The sequence below is a fragment of the Vombatus ursinus genome, unplaced genomic scaffold (genome assembly GCF_900497805.2).
Source record: "Vombatus ursinus unplaced genomic scaffold, bare-nosed wombat genome assembly UNPS02014812.1, whole genome shotgun sequence".
Taxonomy (NCBI): domain Eukaryota; kingdom Metazoa; phylum Chordata; class Mammalia; order Diprotodontia; family Vombatidae; genus Vombatus; species Vombatus ursinus.
In genome coordinates this window covers 27,116-46,861 of record NW_020954590.1, presented here as the reverse complement: position 1 = coordinate 46,861, position 19,746 = coordinate 27,116, and the positions used below count along the sequence as shown (strand labels likewise).

Genomic DNA, 19,746 nt, shown 5'->3' with positions numbered 1-19,746 from the left:
CTTTGTAGTTGATTTGAATATTTATAATAATCAGAATAAATTAGTTGTTTACAGTTATTCTTCAAACAATTTTGCTGTTTCCAAATGCAATGATCTATTGGTCCTACTCATTTCATTCTTTACTATTTCATGCAAGTCTTTCCATGTTATTCTAAAATCAACCTGCTCATCATTTCTTATAGAACAGAAATATTCTATCCTAATCATATACAACAACTTATTTAGCCCTTCCCCAATTGATGGACATCCCTTCAATTTCCAGTTCTTTGCTACCACAAAGAGAGCTGATTGTGTGTGTGTGTGTGTGTGTGTGTGTGTGTGTGTGTGTGTATACTTTTGACCTTATCTAGGTAAATGGTATAAAATAATTGGCTTATACCCAATTTTCTGTCAGATTGCTTTCCAGTTTTCCAGTAATTTTACCAAATAGTGAACTCTTTCTCCCCCTACTTAATAGTATTTCATTTTTTTCCAATTACCATTCATATCCTTTGACCATTTATCAATTGGGGAATGACTTGTATTCTTCAAAATTTGACTCAGCTCTCTATATATTTTAGAAATGAGAACTTTATTAGAGACACTGGCTGTAAAAATTGCTTCCCAGTTTTCTGATTTCCTTCTAATTTTGGTTGAATTGGCTTCGTTTATGCAAAACTTTTTTTAATTTAATGCAATCAAAATTCTCCATTCTGCATTTCATAATGTCAAACACAAACTGTAATTATTTACTATTGTGTATCGTATGTCTATTCTCTTCCACCAATCTACTTTTCTATTTCTTAGTCTATTTCTTAGTTCTGGATAGTTTTCATAATTACTGCCTTATAATGAAGATCTGGTACTTCTTTTAAGATCTGCTTAACTTCCTTCCTTTATATTTTTCCATTAATTCTTTTGATATTCTTAATCTTTTGTTCCTCCAAGTGAATTTTGTTATTTTTTCTAGCTCAATAAAACATTTTTGGTCATTTAATTGAAATAGCATTGAAGAACAAAATTAGTTTAGGTAACATTATCATTTTTATTATATTGGACCTGCCCACCCATGAACCACTAATATTTCTTCAATTATTTAAATCTGACTTTGTATAAAAAGTATTTTATAATTATGCTTATGTAGCTCCTGGGTTTGTCCCAGGCATTTCATGCTGTCTACAGTTACATTAAATGGAATATCTCTTACTGTCTCTTCTTGCATAATTTTATTGGTTATATATCAAAATGCTGATGATTTCTAAATTATTATTTTTTTAACTAGCTTTTTAGTTGAATCTCTAGGATTTTCCAAGTATATCATCATATTGTCTGCAAAAAGAGATAGTTTTATTACTTCATTGACCATTCTGATTCCCTTAATTTTTTTCCCCTCTTATTGTGATTGCTAGCATTTCTAATACATTGAATAATAGTGGTGATAATGGGCATCCTTATTTCATTCCTGATATTATTGGGAAGTTTTCTAGCTTATCCCCTTATAAATAATACTCACTGATGATTTTAGATAGATGTTCCTTATCATTTTAAGGAAAAATACATTTATAACTATGCTTTCAAGTGTTTTTAATAGTATTTTCTCAGAAGCTTTTTCTGTACCTACTGATATAATCATATGCTTTTGTCTGACCTTACAAAATCTCTTATAATTGATCTTTTATGTTTACCTTCTTTTGTTTCTCCTGATTCTTGTAGGTGGTGATCAGTGGATTTTTTTCAATTTCTATTTTACCCTCTAGTTCTAAAACTTCAGAATAATTTTCCTTACTAATTTCTTGAAGTATAGTAACTAGACTCCTTTTTTGATCATAACTTTGAAGTAGCCTAACAATTCTTATTTTATCTCTCTCCTTGATCTGTTTTCCTGGTCAGTTGTTTTTCTAATAAGAAGTTTCACATTGCCTTCTATTTTTTTCATTCTTTTTGATTTCCTGATGTCTTATGAAGTCATTAGCTTCCCTTGCCCAATTCTAATTTTTAAAGGGTTATTTTCTTCCATAAGTTTTTGGATCTCTTCCAATTGATTGACTTTCTTTTCATAACTTTCTTGATTTTCTTGCATTATTCTTAGTTTTTCCTTTAATTTTCCTCCACCTCTCTTATTTGATTTTTAAAGTCCCTTTTAAGCTCTCCTAAGAGCTATTTTTGTGCTTGTGGCCATTTTGTGTTTTTCTTTGAAGTAGAAATAGCTATTTTGACTTCATTGTTTTCTTCTGAATTTGAACCCAGATCTCTCTATTATTATAGTAGATATCTGTGGTCAGGTTCTTTCTCTTTCCTTTCCTCATTTTAGTAGCTTATTTCTTGGCTATTAACTTTGTATTAGAGCTGGGTTTTAGTTCTGAGGCATAGAGGATAATGTCTTAAGCTTCAGGTTTTTCATGCTATTGTTTTCTGAGCTTTATCTGGGAGCCTGACCTCAAATACTCTTCCCAGCCCCTGAGCTGTGATAGGACCCCCAGCAATGTTGTCACTACAAATGTTCTTACTCCCTACGGTCCCTGCAATGGTTGCAAGCTTCAGTTCACTCCTCTGCCCTGGAATCAGAACCAGGGACTCTACTCTTCTATGAGTGACCATGTCATCGGGGCCCCACACTTTTATAACAGCACGCACCTGTGTGTGCTCACTTTTTCAGTCTCACAGTCACTTCCTGGGACCAAATCTGGTCAGCAAACCTGGGAGCCTCTTCTAGCACTAGTGGAGGGCTCTGCAATCTTCCCCTGATCAGCCATCTGACTCTCATACTATCCCTGGGGTAAAAGTTCCTGAAGCTGAGTCTGCTGTAACACAGATGCCCCCAGGGCTTCCTGTTTGTTAATTCAGCAATATCTGCCCAGAAGTACCTGAATTTCCATCAGGACAGACCATCACTCTAGGAGGTCAGGTTTTTCCCAAAGTCCTCCCAAGTTGTTTTAGGCTGGACAACTGGTTTACCCCAACTTTTAGTAATTTCTGCCTTTCTAAAGTTAACTTTGAGGCATTACGTTAAATTGTTTTTTGGGGAATTTGGAAGAGCCAGGTAATTTTATGTCATATTCCACCATCTTCCCAGAATCCTCTTTATCTGAGAAAGTTGCTGAAAAAATTTCCCCAGATTCCTGCTTTCCTTCTAATTTTCACTGTGTTGGTTTTGTTTGTGCAAAACCTTTTTAATTGCATATAATCCAAATCATCTATTTTACCTCTCACAATCCTCTCTGTATCTCATTTGGTTATGAACTCTTCCCTTATATTTAGATAGGGTCACAGGTATTTTTTTTAGATGCACCTTAGTTTACTTAGAATATCATCATTTATTTCTAAATCATGTACCCATTTTTACCTTATCCCAATATACAGTGTGAGATATTGGCCTATGCCAGGTTTCTGGCCAATTACTTTTGTTTTTTTCCAGCAGTTTTTTCCCCCCAGAAAATGAGTCCTTGGACCAAAAGCTTAGATATTTGAGTTTATCAAACTCTAGATTACTATGGTAATTTACTACTGTGTACCTAATTTATTTGACTGATCAACCACTCTATTTCATATTCAGTACCAGACTGTTTTGATAGTATAGTTTCAAATCTTTGTAGTATAGTTTCAAATCTGATACTGTTAGGCTACCTTCCTTCACATCTTTTTTTTTTCTTTTATTTCATTTATAATTCTTGACCTATTGTTCTTCCAGTTGAAATTGTTATTATTTTTTTCTAGCTCTGTAAATTTTTTTTTGGCAATTTAATTGGTATGGTGCTGAATAAGTAAATTAACATAGGCAGAATGATCATTTTTATTATACTGGCTTAGTCTACCCATGAGAAATTAATATTTTCCAATTATTTATATTTTCTTTATTTAGTAATTGTGTTCATATAGTCCCTGGGTTTGCATTGGTAAGTAGACTCCCAACAATTTTATGCTGTCTGCAGTTATTTTAAATGAAATCTCTCTTTATGTCTCTTCCTGCTAGGTTTTGTTAGTAGTATATAGAAATGCTAATGATTTATATGGGTTTATTTTATATCCTGAAACTTTGCTGAAGTTGTTAATTGTTTCATTTGGTTTTCTAGTTCATTCTCTAGAGTTCTCTAAGTGTAACATCATATCATCTTCAAAGGTGATAGTTTTGTTTCCTTGTTGACTATTCTTAGTTTTTCAATCCTTTTTTTTTTGTTTTATTGCTTATAACTAGTATTTCTAGTACAATAGTGGGCAATAAAGGTGATAATGGTCATCTTTGCTTCACCCTGATCTTATTGGGATGACTTCCAGTTTTTCCCTTTTCCAAATAATACTTGCTTGTTTTATATAGATACTACCTATCATTTTAAGAAAAGCTTCCTTTGCTTTCCTGTCTTTGCAGTAAGAATGAATATTACATTTTGTCAGAAGTTTTTTTTTTTGCCTCTATATAATCATATGAGTTTTGTTGGTTTTGTTTTGGTATGGTCAGTTATGCTTATAGTTTTCCTAATATTGAACCAGCCATGCATTCGTAGTATAAATCCCACCTAGTCATAATGTATGAAATTTATAATATATTACTGTAATCTTTTTACTAGTATTTTATTTAAAATTTTTGCATCAATATTTAATAGGAAAATTGGCCTCTTATTTTAACTCCATGTGTATTTCTTCTTCAAGTATGTTTCTTGTGAAGGACATATTGTTGGATTCTGGTTTCTAATCCATTCTACTCTCTGCTTCTATATAATGGGCAAGTTCATCCCATTCACATTTATAGTTATGATTGGTAACTCTGTATTTCTCTCCTTCCTTATCCTTCTCTGTCTCTTTTTTTTATCCTGATCCTCCTCAAAAGACTGTTTTGTTTCTGACCACTGTCTCTCTTAATCTCTTTTCTCTTATCATCCTACCTTTCTTGTAGTTCCTTCTCCTCCTATTTCCCATTTGGGTAAGCTGGATTTTTATACTGAATTGAGTGTGTATATGTATATATTCTTCCCTCTTTGAACCAGCTCATATGAAAGAGAGGTTCAAGTGTTGTCCACTTGCCCCTCCCCCACATCCCTGACATTGTAAAAACTCTTCCTTGCACATCTCGTTTATATGAGATAATTTCCCCACTCTTTCTCTCTCTTTCCCCTTGTCCCAAGTATATACATCTTTCTCAGCCTTCCATTATTCCTTTGAGATCATCCCAACATCCCATACCCTCTGACTGCCCTAATGAAGATAAATGTCTTGGAAGTTACATATATCATCTTACCATTTGGGAATGTGAACAGTTTAACTTTATTACGTTTCTCATGATATCTCACTCATGTTTATATTTTTTGCTTCTCTTGAGTCTTGTGTTTGAATGTCAAGTTTTCTATTTAGCTCTGGACTTTTCATCAGTAATGCCTAGAAGTTCTCTATTTCATTAATTATTCATTTTTATCCTGTAGGATGATACTCGATTTTTCCAGGTAAGTCATTTTTGGTTGTAATCCTAGCTCTTTTGCCTTCTAAAATACCACTTTCCAAGCCTTCTGCTTCTGTATAATGGTAGCTGCTAAATTCGATGTGATCTTAACTCTGGCTCCTCAATATTTAATTGTTTCTTTCTGGCTGCTTTTAGTATTTTCGTACTGAACTAGGAGCTCTAGAATTTGGCTATAATATTCCTTCAATTTTTCAGTTTGAGATCTCTTTCAGTAGGTGACCAGGAAATTATTGTATCATCACAGTGTCAATAGAAGTCCTGAACTAGGATAGGCATAGTCAAAATGATAAGAGGGAAGATACATGAGCGATATTGTCAAGGTAAAATTGACTTGTCTATTGATTATATATGGCAGTTAATAGGAGTTAGCTTGTGGCAAAGTGAATAGAGCACTGGACATGAAGTCAGGAAGACCTGAATTCAAATCTAGCCTGAGATACTTACTGGCTATGTGACCAAGTCACAAACTGTTTGGCTCAGTTTCCTCAACTTTTTCACAGGGTTGTTGTAAGGATCAAATGAGAAACTTCTTTTTTAAGCATTTAGCACAGTGCCTGGCACATCATAGGCACCATATTAATGTTTATTTCCTCTTAACAGGGAGATAAAAGTCAATGATTGCCAGACGGTCATAAGCCTAGGTGACTAGGAAGTTAGAGAGAAGAAAACATTATAATGAACAGAGGACTGGGGAAATTAACATAATTATGGTTCTTAGTAATAGTAATTTATGTTAGGAAACAACATGGTACAGGGAGAACATACTGGATTAGGAGTCAGAAAACCTAGGATCTAGGCTAGCTCATTTATTTACTTTATCACCTTAAGTCAGTCATTTAACTTCTGTGGGCACCAATTTTATACCTTTAATATTACTGGTGAAGACTAGTGGATATCCAATTGTCCCTTCCAGCGCTAAAGATTCATACTTCTAAGTAGTACTTCAGAGCACTAGATATGAAGGAGAGTAGTCTGGAGAAGGTAGGAGAACTAGGGAACTGGTCAAACCATAACTTAAATGCATTTACAATCTGGAATTTGATACATTTCTCCTATGTATTGGAAACACAGTGGAGAGAGTACTAGACCTGGAGTTGGGAAGACCTGAGTTCCAATCTAGCCTCAGACATTTACTAGCTATGTAAACCTAGGGAGGGCACAACCTGTCATCCGTAAAATGGAGATAATAATAGAACTTAACTCTCAGGGTTGTTGTGAAGATAAAATGAGATAGTATATGCAAGCCATTTTGCAAAACTTAAAGCATATTTATATTTGGTGGCTGTTATTGTTATTACCTCTGCTTTGCAACGAATGGATTTAGAGCAAACTCTTTGGAAAGAAGGACAGATGTGTCACACAAACAGCATGTTTGTTTCCTCACTTTATTTTACTAAAGGCTATGAGGACAATCAATACTTAATGGAAAAAAAAACAATATCTTGGGTGCTAAATTTATTGATCTACTTAAGTGTATTTATCATGCATGGACAGAGTTACTGTTTGTTTTAAGTCTGTTTATTTACAGAGTATTCCAGTCCAACTATTTAATATTTCCCATAGAAGGAATTACATATCCAACAAACATTAAATGCTACTGGTGATATAAACGCTGGCTGTTATTATTTTGACATTCATCTATAATAATTATGACATTTTTATAATTTTACATAAAGGAATATGAGAATTCAGATCAATAGGAATTTGAAAAAAGAAATGTATTGAGGATAAAGGCAGAAAAAAACCAGATTTATGGGTAGAGTTTTATAACAGTGAGTCCATCATGCTCATCTTCAGTAAGCCACCTGTATTTGGAGAAAAAGAAAAGAAATATGAGGTTTGCACAAAGATAATGTCTTCCTCAAGAGGAGTTAGCAGTCATCACATAAATGCCCTTAGAGCTCAGTTCCCACTTTATCCATAACCCTCATTAGTCTAAGATGGTCAACAGAGAGATTTTAATTGTTATAGCTCAAGTTCCTCTGGTACATTGTAGCAGTAGTAGTACAGCAGCCACAGCAGTAGTAGGAGCAGCAGCTATATTTTTTTCTAACAATAATAAACAATAGTTATTTCCGTAATAAGTAGTAAGGGACACAAGGGAACAATGTGTGGCCTTTGTGAAGTAACCTGTTTATATTGCTAAACCCGTGTTTTTGTCAGTTTGCTTACTTCAGATCCTATAGAAGAAATAAGGTTTGAGCTCCTATAAGAGACAAGTTGCCTCACTACCCCATCCTACCCTACTCTAGGTGAAGTGGCCACCCTTACATAGGTGGGACAAAGTGTTACCTCCTGTCTCCCCTTTAAAAAGTTTAGAGCTATCAGACAAACTTGGCTCAGAAGACTTCATGGCTTAGAGCACATGTCAGGAAAGAACTGAAGAAAAATTGGGGAAAGTATTTTGGGAATATATAGTTCCCAGAGTGAGTAAAAGAAAAGAGTTAATGAGGTATTTAACACCTGTACTTTAGCATCTGTGAATAAGTCTAAACCCAGGGGGCCAGCCAGAAGCAGTAAAAATGACTTAGGGTCACTTGTTAGTTGAGAAAGATAGTAAGCTCATGTTGAGAGGAGGAGATGTGGTGAGTTAAATTGGTAACAAGCTACAAGCAGTCTTGAGTTTTCTCACCTTCACATGTTCCTTCCTGCTCAGCCCATTCAGCTGCTTAAGGAAGGACCCATACTTTATTTCTCACCCTCTTTCTCTGCTCATTAAATAATTTCTACTGTTGGTAGCAAACATATATTTTTTTCTTTTGGTGAGGCAATTGGGGGTAAGTGACTTGCCCAGAGTCACATGGCTAGTAAGTGTTATGTGCTTGAGGTCATATTTGAACTCAGGTCCTCCTGACTCCAGGGCCCATGCTCTGTCCACTGCACCACCTCGCTGCCCCGTTTACAAACATTTTCAAAATGACTGATGCAACCCTCCATCTTCTGGATGACATACCTGAGAATATTTACCAGAGGAAAAGGCAGAATACCTTGAAGTACTAAAATTTCTTTCTAGAACTTTCCCTAAAAAGTTTATCAACTCTTTTTAAGTGACAGAAGCTTCCTAGGCCTTCTTATTAAGAAGAAATCTTCTCTATTTCATTCCTGCACAATTTGCTTAAATAGGTTGGGCTAGAGAAATGTTATTGGAGGTAAATGTCTTCTCATCTTTTATCTCATTTAGTGTTGATTAATTAATTAATTTTTGCTAGACAATGAGGTTAAGTGACTTGCCCAGTGTCACATAGCTAGTAAGTGTTATGTGTCTGAGTTTGGATTTGAACTCAGGTCCCCTTGACTCCAAGGCTGGTGCTTTATCCACTGCGCCACCTAGCTGCCCCATCTCTGTGTTTTCTGAATACTGTCTTTTTTGCCTTAACAATATTTCTCACTTCAGTCCCTTACTTTTTACTCAGATAGCTATGACTGTAGGTTAGACTATTATTACTTTATGCTTGGAACTATAGAAATAGTTTGTAATTTGTCTCATTTCACTTCCTCTCCAATCCATCTTTTAAACATCCTAAAACTGACCCACACTCACTTCCCCTACTCTTTGAATTCCTGTGGCTCCCTATTGCTTCGGGAATCAAATATATACTCCTTTGTCAATGTTTTAAACTCATTCACAACCTATCCATTTCAACCTTGCTATATATTACTCTCCTTTCCATACTCTTCAATCCAGCCAAACTAAATTTCTTTCCTTTCCTCAAACTCAACACTCCACTTCCCATCTCTGTGGCTTTGCACTGGCTGTCTTCTGGTTCTGTAGTACTCTTCCCCCTTTCTATGCTTCAAGCCCCTCTTTTCCTTCAAAACACAAATGCCACATTCAACATAAGTCCCTTCTTACTCTCCCTGTGGCTGCTAGGGTCCTCCCTGCTTTATCACCTGGCATTTGTTGGCTTATATTTTGTATTCACATGTATATATCATCTTCCCCTTGCCCGGCAATGAAATGCTTCATTTTTGCCTTTGCATAATTCTTGGCACATAGCAGACTCTTAACACATGCTTGTTGACTGTTAAAGACAAATTGTGTGACAATTATCTGTCTTTTTCTCCCATGATTCTGCTTCTACCACTACAGAATAGCAAGTGGTCACATAGGACTGAAAGCTATTTGATATATATTTTTTTCTTCTTATTCGTAACTCACTGTGACCAAAGAATTCATCATCTGGCTTTTGGTGATAAATTTCTCTATGCTTAACTAAATTTGTCCTCTGATGGCAGATGTTATGGTTTTTTTTGGGGGGGTGAGTATTATTTCACTGGGAATTCTCAATGAGAAAACTCCCTCTGTCAAAGTAGATCAGACCTTCTTCTGTAACTTGTGGCCTTAGGAAATTGCCTGGCCAACTCAGAGGTTAAATGATTTGCCCTGAATCATGCAGTCTATGTATCAGTGGAGGATTTGAAACCAGTCTTCTTTATTCTAAAGATGGCTCTCAATCCACTAGGCTATGATGCTTCTCTATCCATGAATAAAAGCATCTAAATTAAACTTCCTAGATCTTTTAGGACTAGGGAAGAGATGACTTTTACAAATTATTAAATGTAATGTGTGTACATGTAAATAAAAAAAGGATCCAATATACTCAATTTATTCAAATTGACTACATATAAAATGGGGTAACTTCCTTTTTTATAGGGGTTTTGGGGGAGATCGAGTGATTGGAAGACCCTTGAAGACAGACCCTCAATGGCTTGTTTGTATCTATATCTCAGGATCTAGCATGCTGCTCACATATTGGAGGTGCTCAATAAATGTTTGTTGAGTTGAATTGAGCTGAACTGTGTAAAAGGCTACTTTGTGCAGTGTTGCTTGAAATCACATATATATATATATGTATACACACACGTATACACATACATACACATGTACATATATACAATATATAATTTATATGATATATATTTTAATATAATAAAACTAAGTAAAATAAAATGCATTTCTTCAAATTCTTAAGGGTTTGAATTTTCACTCATTCCCCCATCTCCTTCACTCCACTCCACTCACATTTTCTCCTTTGTTTTCCTTACTTTCTTTTTTAACTCATTTCCATTTTCTAGAAAATAAGTTATTGCTTGTTAGCACTTATCACCTGCTTAGGCAATTTTTGGCAAAGACTAAAATCTTGGTGGGCTAATGAGACCTCTCAAGAACTCCTCACTGCTTACTAATCATTATGCTCCATGTTTATTAAGGCCCCTCTTCACTCTGAGTAAGGGGTTCCCTGAGATAACTCCATATGAGTTCTCATGTCCATTAATGAGCAAGCCTTGGTTGGGAAAGAATCACTTCTCAGAAGTACCATCATCCTTAGGTTGGGGAGCAGAGTGCATGACAAAAGTCCCTCATTCAGTGGCACAGTGCTTTCTTGATAGTGGTGGTAGAGAGAACTTAGTGGGAAAGGTAGGAGAGATATTCTCTGAGGGGTCCCAACAATGAGGAGAAAGGGTGAAAAAGTGAGTATGTTCCTCAGGGGCCCAGGAAACCTTGGGCAACTGCTTCTTTTGCCTGTTAAAATAACATGATTCTGCTCATTTGACCATTCATGCCCTGAAATAAAAAGCTCAAGTAGTCTAGGCTGTGATAAGGGTTAGAAAACTCAGGCATTGTGTTAATACAGAGCACAAGCCAGGCATGCTCACCCATAGGCACATGTGTGTTGATGTGTAAACATATACATATATGTATGTATATGAATATCTATTTCATCTATCTACATCTATATCATATCTATCTATATCCATATCTGTGTCATCATCTATGAACATATGCGTGGGGGTGGTGGGCTGACTAATGATGGCCAAGTCTTTAGGAATGTAGGCAATGTGCTCCACATGCTCCATGGCCATATGGAGGCATGGTGAGTTTGCCTCAGGAAGTCTGAGATGTAGACAGCCTTCCCTTCCCTGATTCAAAGCATGTTTAGGTATCCTGACTTTCTTCTCTAAGTTTGTTAAGCAGTGACAAAAGCTTTTTTAACCGGCTTCTGAGACAGAACTGAATATGTATAAAAAAGCTTAAGCAGAGAAAAACACTCTTTCTTCCCAGGCCGCTATCAAGTGAGGCAGAAGAAATGTTTTAAGCCTCCAGGTGGGGATAAAGTGGTGGCACTGGCTGCATCGGGCAGGCATAACTAGCTTCCTACTCCATTTATTCAGTTGTCATGAGCCCATGAATGCAGGGTGCTACCTCTATTTCAATCTCTGTTCTCTCTTTCCTGATTCTAGGTGAATGAGTATCTGAGACAGAAACAGAATTGATTATGCAACATCGTGAGCTTCAAAAGATTAGAGGACAGCAGAATTTCAGCTGCTGGAGTCCAAACAAGAGTCTTCCAGTAACCTCAGCAGTGAAACCTAGTGAAAAGCCAACTCTGAGGAGAGAAATACTTGACCTCACCCAGCAGCAAACTGACCTGATAGCCAAGTCAAGAGCCTTGCAAGAAAGGGAACAGCTTGACTATACAACAGTCACACCCAGAAGTGAACTTGGGTGGCAAAAGAGTAGTAATCATTATTTGAATTCCATTCTCCCCAGAGACTAAAATAGTGGAGTATAGTGGACTCCAATTTTCTGAGACGGGTTGTGCTTTCTCAGTAAATATCACTTTGTAAAAGCTAATTGACATTAAGTGGCTATTGATGATATTGAGAAGATAGTAAATGCTGATTGAATTTAGGAGGATAAACGTCATGAACAAAAGTACTAGAGAAACCCCAAACCCCTAAAGATTCCAGGAATAGTAGTCTTGTTCTGGAGTCACTTGCCAGTGCAAGTGAGAGGCGAGATACCTCAAAGACTATGTGAGATATATGTGTGTGTGTGTATGTGTATGTATGTATGTATGTATGCATGCACATAAACTCACATATATAGATATGTCATATCAGTGGTATAAATACATATATAATGAAAACTGTTATTCTTAAACACATATAGAAACAAATGGACTTACATACCGATTGCATCGGAAGCAATGCTTTTCCTTTGTAGCCATGTCTATGACTTTCACTTTTTCCAGAAACCAACCATTTGCTATGGGAGAAAAAAATCCCAAATGAAAAAAATAGCTTTATATATCACATATCACATATAGATGCATATGCCTACTTTTTAGCTGTTGTTGCAGTTTTCTTTGATGCTGAAGAATACAGTTCATCATTTACTATAGTCAGTATTCACAATATCAAACACAATATCAAAACCCTGAAACAAAGAACCTCAAATCCTTTTCAAAACTATTTTTCTTATCATGGGGCCAATTCTTAAAACTAATATAAAAAAGGTGAATTTGGATTCAATTTTAAATCATTTTAAACACACTCTATAGAGCAAGTTACTTCAAATGCAGAATATGAAGCAATACAGGAAAAATTCTGAAAATTTGATATTGTTTCTTTTTGCTAGGGTGAAATTCTATTTAAGAATGTAATTTTCTGCTAATGTGTGTTGATCTTCATTCTATGCCAAAGCAAGAAAGCCACAGGAATCCACAACGAAGACTGTTTTCCTCAAAGCAACAGAAAGTCTTAAGTAGAACTCTCCAAAAGAACAGATCAGACTCCTAAGATAGTGTATTACGTTTATTCATTGATTTTATTAGAAATTTCTATAAGTCCAGAATGTTTCTCAAAACCAATGAAAATTTATACTTTTTTTAATCAAAAGAAGATATTTGTTACAAGTTCAGGTTTTGGAAATTTAAACCTTATTGAATTATTTACTTGAGATCTATGTTTCTAACTTAAGTAATATTGCAGACTACAGCACTGGTTCTGAGCACTTGTACTCAAGGTTTGCTTACATCATTGATAAGCTATAGAATCTTACATAAAATTTTAATTTCTCTAAGCCTCAGTTTTTTCATCTGTAAAGTAAGGAGATTTGGACTAGTTAATTTTAAGAACCCTATCCAGCTTTAACATTTTGTGATGCTAAATTCTTAAACTTTTCTGAAGAAAAGGAGATGAAATTCTCTCACTTAAAGAAAATCAACTTCAAATACATTTCTGTATTTAAATACACACGCATTTTCCCCTTTGGACTTTATGATAAACAAGTAATAGTGAGAGTCTACTTGATAAAAGAGAAATTCATTATTCAATATTAGTGAATACAAATTCATGAAATTAGAGGGAAAATAACTTTTTATCATCACTCAAAGACATACCAACATGTAATTTTTATTTACTTAAATATGTTCTAGATTAAGAAAGATCAAATTCAAATGCATAAGTGTATATTCAGTGAACTCTTTCTGATATTTCAGTAGAGTTTCTAGTTCTCTTCATGTTTATGTCATACTGAGTTCCATTTTTATTGTTATTATCAGTAGGAGCATTTCAATTTTTGCAATTTATATTTTTGCTGTTGTTGTTGTTGTTGTTGTTTCTATATCCCAAGTACCTAACATAGTACTTGACATACAGGAGGTACTGAGTAAATGCTTGTTGATTGATCACCTTGTTCTTTTCATCCTTTTCAATGGGGATTAGATAGACAAAGTCTTAGGCAGTTTTCAAAGAAAGAAATATAAACTTTAACAACCACATGAACAAGACTCTAAATCATTAATAATTAGAGAAATTAAAATCAAAGTGATTTTGAGGTTTCACTTTGAGTCCATCAAATTGGCAAAGACAACAAAAGAGGAAAATGACAAACATGGGAAAGACTGTAAAAAAAACAGGGAGACTGTGCATGCACTGTTAATGGAGCTGTGAATTGTTCCATCAATTTCAGAAAACAATTTCAGAACTATGCCTAGAAAGTTAATTGTGTGTTTCTTTTGGCACAGCTATACTACTACTACTACTACTACTACCACCACCATTACTACTACTACTACTACTACTATGCTATTCTCTAAAGAGATTTGCTTTTTTAAGACATAAGGACCTATGTACACAAAAATGTTTATAGTAGCTACTTTCATATTATCCAAAAATTGGAAACTAAGGGGCTATACTCCTACTGAGGTATGACTAAAGAAATTACAGTTTATGAATGTAATGGAATGTTACTGTTCCAAAAGAAGTAATGAAATAGAAAGTGTTCAGAGGAAACTATGGAGACCTTTATGAAACTAATGCAGAACGAAGTGAGTAGAACTAGAAGAATGATGTATATAAATACAATAATATTTTGGAGAAAAACAACTTTGGAATACTTTAAATCTCAAAGAAATGGTAAACCATAAGTCGAGAGGACTAAAGATGAAATAGGTTACTCACCTCTTGCCAAAAAGGTGAAGAAGTTAAAAGGTATGGCCAATGTGGGATTATGGTGTTTTTTTGGACTATGTGTTGTATGATTAGGGTTTTTTTTAAAAATTGTCATTGTTCAATGGGTAGGAAGGGTAGTAGGAGTGATAAATTGTATATATGTTGAAATATGTTCTTTTTAACTTATAAAGTTAAATAAAATTGTCCTGAGAGTAGTTCATATCCTGTTACCATGCTTCTTGTTGTTGTTGTTGTTATTGTGTTGTTCTGTGGGCTATTGCACAGTTCAATATAATAGCTGGTTGTTGTTGTTGTTGTTGTTTTTTGTAGTTCTAAAAAAATAGGAGGTAACCTTATCCTTTTTAGGCTCATTGAAAATAGTAAAAGTGCAGGCAATGTAGTTTGGAAATATCTTCAATAGCTCTCTAAAATCACTTTTGCTGAGGTGGAAGAACACATGTTCTTAGAGTTATTCCTTGAAAATTCTACCTTTCCCCCTATGATATTTACCATGGAAATGACCATGTCAGATACCACTGTCAACAGTCTTTCAGTTGTTTTTATACTTTCTGTTAAATATCATGGGAGAAAAACATTCATCTATGATAATTATAGACAAGAGTTCTTAACTTGGGATCTGTGAACTTTAAAAAAAATTGATAATTATATTTTAATCTAATTGATTTTCATCATAATCCTGTGTGTTTTTTACTTTATGCTTTAAAAATATTTTATGCTTTACTGATTTATTCTGAGAAGGTACACATGGATTCATGTCTGCCAGACTGGAAGAAGGGTCTTTGACCCCCTCCCCCCAAAAAAGATAGGGATACCTGCTAGAATTTGCTTGCTTTCCTGACTTACTATGTTTTCATTTGATTGGTCCATTAGTTGCATTCATGCTATCGAAATAGATAAAAGTTTTTTTGGAGTACCATTCTAAGTATGCCAATCTCTTTTTCAAAATCGTTTAAGACACTACTGCTTTATGTAACCTGTTTTATTATTAGGTATAATTTCTGGAGTTTGTATTATATGAATATTTTCAATTTTCTAAACTTTCCAACTTGTCCATTCTTTGGATTTAGTAGTACCTCAATTTATCTCATTTCTTTTAATCTTCTCAGCTGTGAAATTATTTTGTGGGTTTACTGCATTGGTTGGCAACACATTGCTGTGTGACTTGAACCTCATTAGTTTGCCTAAAAATGAAAAGATCTCTTTGTGATCTATTTCTAATTTTGTTATGATAAGTATTGGACAATAATAAAAAATATTCCTTTCTTCAGGCCACTCATGAGCACTAAAGTTTGCCCACTTTAGTGGTTAGTGCCATCTGCATTGAAGTATTTCAATGCAAGCAGGGTCTGGTATTTATGATTTCTTCTGGGGTGTCTTGCTTTCTTGAGGCACAAAAAAGGAAGGAGTGCCACTTGTTCTGCTATATTTTGTATAAAATTGATCATCTTGAGTATTTAGAGTAAGGTGAGCCTAAAGCTTTCTATCTCTCCATTTCTTTTCATTTTATCACACTGTCAATTTCACCTTTGCAATAGCTCGCACATGTCTCCTGTTTTCCTCTGATACTGCCACTATGCTGGTGCAGGCCCTCATCTCCTCACTCCTGGACTATTGAAATAGCTTGCTGTTGGCTGATCTGCCTGCCTCATCTCTCTGGATCTCAGTTCATCCTCTACTCAGCTGGCAATGATCTTAAAGTGTAGGTCTAACCATTTCACACACACACACACACACAGTATCTCTATTAGTTTATTATTACTTCAAGGATCACATGTAAAATTCTGTTAGATGTTCAAAGACCTTCACAACCTGGTTCTACTACCCCTACCTTCCAATCTTCTTACCATTTACACCGCCACTTCCTCCACATACTATGTAATCCAGTGCCATTGGCCTTCTTTCTGTTCCTCACACAAGATACTCCATCTTCTCAATCCAGGCACATTAACTGGCTATCCCCCATAACTGGAAAACTTTCCCTCCTCATCGTTTTCTACCAGCTTCCTTCAAGTCCCAGAAAAAAAAAAACACTTGACCATCTAAAGGAAGCCTTTCCCCATATGCCTTAATGCTTGTGCCTTCTCTCTGTTAATTATTTCCTATTTATCTTGTATAAAGCTTGTTTGTACATAATTATTTATTTTTTGTCTCCCTCCCCATCCTCACCTCCAATTAAACTTTGAGCTCTTTGAGGACAGGGACTAAAATTTACATTTTTTCCCTTTTCCCCATATTCTCAGAACCAGGCACAAAGCAGATGCTTAGTTAATATTTATTGACTAACTTGGGATACTAATCCCATCAGCAACATCATCATCATCAACATCATCATCATCATCATCATCATCATCATCATCATCACCATCACTGTTGCTGTCATCTAGTTCTTTAGCTTTTTGATGGAATTGTGATAGAAACAGTTAAGAGATAAACCATTATCCAGTTACTATTGTTTTATATTTATGGTCTCTGGACTGTTTCAGAAGTATATAACCACTTTTTATAACTCAATAAAATTATTAGCAAGTAATGACATGTTCTGTAGCCTTACCCAAAACATCCTTGGTAAAATTCCAGCAGCAGAAAGAAGAACCAGAATGACACACACCTCACTCCTGTTCCCAAATAATTCTGATCTCCTCTGCTAGATCTCTATATTTTAAAAGCATGTTCCCCATTAGTTTAGAGTTTGTGCATATTCAATAAAGTGACAGCTACTAAAATGTTATTCTTATGTTCTCATGGACCTAAATTATGTTTGGGTGATTGCAAGCAACAGTTCAGTCTGCTACAATGATCTGGTCCCAGTATATTTTGGTGCTTGAATTTTGTAGAATATTTTGAGATCTGTATTTAGAATATGGGGATTTGTCATCGGTCAGTTCATGAAAAATAATTTTGTCTAATATTTCATTGTGGTCACCAGTTCATGTCTTGCTAGATATTGTTGGTGTTATTGTCACTGTCATCATTGTTATTGTGGTTATTATTCCAGATCTCACTTCATTCATTATTTTACAGATTACATTCTTCATCTATCCATTTGAGGCATTTCTGTGTTTTATCTGGCACTGCCTTACAAACATATTAGAGTCATCCATGAAGAAGTAGCCAGGACAACTCAACTCAAAATGATAAAGTTCAAGTCAAAATGATGATTTACTCAGAAATGAGTCTCTCACGATAGACAGTCTTTCTGCCTCTGATATTTTCAATCACTGGAAAGGCTTTCTAAATAATTTCCAAGACCTTTCCCTTGACTTATGAACTTCAGTGAAAATACTAAAGAATTTCAAAGAGTATTCAGAAAATTGTAGGATTTTTATCTCTTAATAGCTTAAAGAAATGGAGTAGGAACTCATACTCAACAAATAGTATTTCCATTAACAATTCTGAATTTCCTAACATCAGTGGGCAGTGGTGCACATTAGTGAGAATAGTAGATGCAGAGAAAGGAAAAAACAAAACAAAACAAAAAATCCAGGCAGATGAATAGAATGAGATATGCAGGGTAATGAATAACCATCTTTTCCAAATACTCAGAAGAAGAAGAATAGAGTAGTCTGGTGTACTTATATGAAAAGGCTGGAAGTAGCATTGCATGAAGGAAAGGTGGATTATTATGGGACTTTTTCCTAAACTAATCATGCATTGTAAGCTTATATAGTGGCTTTCAAATAGTAATCACCCTTATAATTGTCGGTTACATGATTCCATTTTACTCCAGGAACATTGTTTCTATATTTTTTCTTTATTGTTTTTATCTAGTTTCACAGATTATGGCAAAACAAAAATCAAATTTATCACCTGTTGACTAGTACTAATGAGTGATAGTGAAGAACTGGTAATGCCCCAGATGTCAGTGGGTGGTCTTTGTATGTGGGTTGGATCCTCTATGAAGTATATATGGGGAGACATGGACAAACATAGCACATGATAAGAAATTGTACAGGTTTTGGTTTGTCTTGATGAAGGCAATATCCTCTCTAGCAAAAGTATGTTCCCCATCTGCTTTACAGGTTTTTCCTTAATGTTTTATCAGTACATTCTCATGTCTAAGAGCAGGTTGGAGTGTTTCTGGTATTTCAACCAATTCCATAAAGCCAAATATGTTTGCTGGTATAGACTCAAAAGCACCCACTGAATTCTGCTACCTGGCAGTAGGCTGGATAATGAATAGATTGTAAAGCACAAGGCTTCCATCAAGATAATAATCCTTCTCTTTGGTTGACTGGCAATGAAATGAAGATGTTGATTACTTTTGACTCAACCACCTCCATGACTAGATTGTTGTTTGTCCTTCTTTCTCAAAGAGGACCAATGACATCAGAAAGGTGATGTCTTGACTTGCAAGTGAATTGGATTTAAGTAAGGCAGGGCTGTGCAAAGTCACTAGACTCACTCTCTCCTCCATAGCCATCTGGGTCCACTGGCAAGACATACATCAGGATGACTGGAGATGGCCCTGGATGTAGTAGGAGACCTTGACCTTTTTAAGCTAAGGTCTTACCCAGACTTTGTCAATGACTGATTTCCAGAGCTCTATTTCAAGAAAAGTTGTAATCCTTATAAGGTCTTTCTTGGGTCTCAATTTGTCTGAGGCAACACCCATTCAGTGATTTAAAGTTGGGTAAGAAATGAAGCAAAAGATGGCCTCATGTACCTATTAAAAAAATTCAATTTGGGAGGGGAAGAACCTCAGGGTTTCTTGCCAGAATGGAAAAAAATTGTTACCTGAGAAATTGATACTCAAACAATGACTAATAGAGGCTTGGGCTGGGACTTATTACTAGTCAATTAGTAAGAGACAGAATGATTTGGGTTTAAGGCATGGTCAAGTCACTCCATATGAATGTGAATAGCTTTATCAATGCCTGGTTTCCAGAACTCTATTTCCAGAAATTTATATTCCTTTGGAAAGAGCACCTACAGGTGAGTATATGATTTCTCATGTGGAAGGAGGGAGGGGAGAACAAAGGAAGGAAGGCAAGAAGGAAGGAAGGGAGGAAAGAAGGAAGGAAGGAAGGAAGGAAGGAAGGAAGGAAGGAAGGAAGGAA

The 19,746-nt window shown here is 35.3% G+C and overlaps 1 protein-coding gene and 1 long non-coding RNA gene across 2 annotated transcripts in view; one reads left to right on the top strand and one right to left on the bottom strand.

Moving 5' to 3' along the window:
- Positions 1 to 12,253, top strand: part of LOC114054236 — a 40,522-nt gene extending 28,269 nt beyond the window's left edge. Inside the window, exons 2-3 of the long non-coding RNA XR_003570446.1 lie at positions 5,391 to 5,411; positions 11,672 to 12,253. This is a non-coding gene — a long non-coding RNA (uncharacterized LOC114054236). The remainder of the gene's footprint in view (positions 1 to 5,390; positions 5,412 to 11,671) is intronic.
- The window catches only part of LOC114054235 (lipoxygenase homology domain-containing protein 1-like), a 37,832-nt gene continuing 24,964 nt past the window's right edge, over positions 6,879 to 19,746 (bottom strand). The window contains exons 10-11 of the mRNA XM_027877415.1: positions 12,404 to 12,479; positions 6,879 to 7,233 (exon numbers count right to left, since the gene is read on the bottom strand). Of these exons, the coding sequence (XP_027733216.1) occupies positions 7,179 to 7,233; positions 12,404 to 12,479 (131 nt within the window). The 3' untranslated portion in view covers positions 6,879 to 7,178. The remainder of the gene's footprint in view (positions 7,234 to 12,403; positions 12,480 to 19,746) is intronic.